This window comes from Sardina pilchardus, chromosome 4 (genome assembly GCF_963854185.1).
Source record: "Sardina pilchardus chromosome 4, fSarPil1.1, whole genome shotgun sequence".
Lineage (NCBI taxonomy): Eukaryota > Metazoa > Chordata > Actinopteri > Clupeiformes > Clupeidae > Sardina > Sardina pilchardus.
Window position 1 is genome coordinate 1,487,191 of NC_084997.1, and position 3,475 is coordinate 1,490,665.

The 3,475-nt window shown below is 42.2% G+C and overlaps 1 protein-coding gene across 1 annotated transcript; it reads right to left on the reverse strand.

Moving 5' to 3' along the window:
• Positions 1 to 645: 645 nt before the first annotated feature.
• Positions 646 to 1,530, reverse strand: LOC134077714 (uncharacterized). The gene is made up of 2 exons (XM_062533359.1): positions 1,252 to 1,530; positions 646 to 1,155 (listed from the first exon to the last, which is right to left on the reverse strand). The coding sequence occupies exons 1-2, from the start codon at positions 1,419 to 1,421 to the stop codon at positions 717 to 719; spliced, it is 609 nt and encodes a 202-aa protein (XP_062389343.1). The 5' UTR covers positions 1,422 to 1,530; the 3' UTR covers positions 646 to 716.
• Positions 1,531 to 3,475: the final 1,945 nt, after the last annotated feature.

Sequence of the window (3,475 nt, forward strand, 5' to 3'; positions counted from 1 at the left end):
TGTGAAATCAATGAAGGGTAATTGCAATAGGCTACAGTGCAATACATGTTGATCATTATGCACATTATGCTACTGGCAGCTTTTTGGAGGTGTTAGGGCATGGCCTTGGGCTAAGCAAGGCATCAGTCAGTAGAGCTGTGACAGTGGTCACACAGATCCTGTTGCAGCTCACTGACCGGATGACCTTCCCGACTACACCAGACGACATTACCCAAGTCAGTGGTGGGTTTTATGCCATTACTGCACGACATGGCCCTTCAGGATGACGTCCCACTGCCAGATGATGTTGGTGGAAGAGGTCATTCCAGCAGCTATAGTGCAAACCTTCCTGATGGCCTGGAATAGACCCCGAAGCCATTTGTTTTGAGAATAACGGCTGGCTGATGAAGTTATTGGCTGGCTAGCCGGCTCAGCCAAAACCTAAATGGCTGCTGCAGCCGCCAAAATGTTCATGGCTGCAAATGGCTTAAGCTGCCACTTCATGTCTACAGATCAGTCTATGTTATACTGATTTACTAGATCTCAATATTTCCAAGCAATGCATGACTTTCTCCATATTTCTACAAAATGCAATACAATGTAATAAAAAAACCTCACCAGATTGTACTTTCACAAATTATGTACATATTTATTTAGTTACATGTATGCTACTACATTTTCATTATTAACTTTCAAGTAGCCTACAATGTGTTGTGTTTGGGCTAAATGTAATTAAGCTAAGTTGTATACAATAACTTGGCATTATCATGGATGAAGCTTATCATATTACACCTTGAAGGAGCAAGTGATGATCGTTTACCATTGAGCAGAAGGCCAGTGGAACTAAACATGCATTCTACCGGCACACTCCCTGGTGAAATGGAGAGGTAGCACCTGGCCATAGCGGACAGTATGGGGAAAGTATTGCTATGGGTTCGCCAAAAGTCCAGTGCTCCTTGGTCTCTTGTTCTCATGGCCAGAAAAGCATCTATCTCTTGGTCAAGGATACAATTTGAAGAATGAGCTTCTGCATCTTCTTGCGCCTCTGCTAACAATTCTAGTCGCAGGCGTTTTGCTCTGCCTCCCACATCGTGGTCACCATCCCCGCCAGAAGGGCCACCAGAACCACCATCCGTAGTCGTCTCATCTCCAACCCCAAACACAGTTGAACTGAATCTGAAAAGTGAAATATATGCATAAGGCAAATGCAAAATCAAACACATAAGAAAAGAAAGTATGTGGTTAGCAAGTACACTGAAATGTCAATGTCACCTGGAGGAGTTCAGTTTCTCATGGAGATTCTGCAGCAGTTCCCTGCTTTCATCCTTCGTCATAGCGATATCTCTGACAGCTGGATCAAACACTGCAGCGGCTCTAACCAGATCTGACATGGGGATTCGTTTGTCCATATTCTTCATTATTCGTTCTTTGATTCTCTTCATTAGTGGTGGATCTCTGGGAGTCACTGTACAGATTTTCTTGATTCGAGCCCTGATTAGTGGTATGGCACTCAGGTTTGGACTGACTTCACTTAAAATCAGTGTGAATTTCTCAAAGTCTTCCAAAAAGCTAACTAAGTTACCAAGTAGCTCGATGTCATCAGGAAGGGGGCATAACAAGGGCTTTCCTATCCTCTTCAGGATTTCAGTGACTTCTGTCTCCAAGCTGACGAGGCTTCTGATCATGTTCAGGACACTGTTCCAACGTGTTGGCACTGTGGTCTTCAGTGTTTTGTGTGTCTGTGGGCCCTGTTTTGAATTCTTAGTTCCCAGCTGCCAATCATCTGCATCATCCATCTCATCAATTGGATCATTGGAATCTGCATCAATTTCATGCTGCAGGTCTTGAATCTTGGCAAATGTGTCTGCTTCTTTCTGCTCCAACCTAAATTCCTCTATTAGATGTGCCTTGAAGTGCAGTGCACTGACAATGTCTTTGCATTGAGAAATTAAGACTTGCGCTTCAGGGATTTTCGTAAGAGTGTCTGTTATGAGTAAGTTGTGTAAACAGTGTGCTACACATGTTACTCTCTCATGGCCCAGTAACCGAGACAATTTAATCATATTTGCTGCCCCATCTGTTGTGTCAAAGAGCAACACATTTCTGTCATTGGGGAGGAATTCATCAAGTAATTCCCTTACAAACACTGTAAGGTTTTCTGATGTGTGACTTTCTACAGGTTTAACACAAAGTGTAAACAGAGGGAAATTCCAGTTTGCATCTACAGTGCAGATTCTCACACCAACATATGGGTATCGATGGTGTGCATCAGTCCAGCCATCTAACATTATAGTACCACTGACCATGTCTGCCAGTTGTTCTTTGACTTTGGACTTCAAACCCATGTAGACATCAGGCAGGGCTGTTGTTGCAAGGGCTCTACTGGTTGGCAAATTCAGATGGACATTTTTCTTGTTGAAAGCTTGGAAACCTTCCTTTTCTAATAATTCAAAAGGAAGCAGGTCTTGGCACAGCCACAACACGATGTCACGATTAACATCAAACTGGGAAGTAGCTGGGCTTCCTTTAGGCACAGTTTGGATCCAGTTAGTCAGTTTGCTCGATTGGTCTTTGAGAAATATTGCACTCTCCTTGTGTGCAGCTTTTGCATGAGCAAGGAAGTTTCCACTTGATGTTTTTTCTCCCAAGCTGTACACTTTTGATAGCATTCCATGATCTTTTTTCATTTCAGCTTCAAAGCAGAGTTTGCAGTAGAGTTTCTCATCAATGCGATTGTTGTTCACATACAGATCGCCCATATAAGTCCAAAAATGTGAACGAAGGCTACGAGCAGAATCAACACTGTGAGGCCTCCATGTTACACCAGAATCCTTAAGAAGATGTGTTCGTGGTGTGCTGATATATTTGTTAAGTCCGCGTCCTAAAAGAGAACAAAAATATCCATAAAACACTAGTCCTGAAACAATGGCATTCTAGTCCTGACAAAAAAAGCCATTCATACTTCCAAGAATGGTTGCACGAAACACCTAAAGTGAAGATTTATAGCTAGAACTAATCTACTTGAGCTATTTGCCAATATTAGCTATAGTGCTAGGCGCATTCAATTGGCACCGTAGTAGCCTAACATAAATATCCCTGCTGCTGTGTAAGAAATATATGCACACGTCTTAAACTTCACGGAATAACGTTTTGCATTGCATCTATTTATGACATACAATTCGCTGCCCAACTTCATAGTTAATTGAAGCACACATTGTTATTATATTATTTTGCACAACGTTCGGCACATTTCATTTCAATGTACACTGAAGCATGCGTCGTGAACTAGCAACGCAGCAATCTGTAAACGGTGGAATAATATCGCAGTCAATATAAATCCCTCCGTTCCAAAATATTTGGTTCATATCATCAATCTTTAGTTCGGGAACTTCGGGTGTTTGTGCAACCAGGCCCTGAAGATTCAACAAAGGTTTGAGTATGCCTATGTAGGAATTAGCAAAGTGTGTGAATGTGAAACGTGAGATTACATTTACCT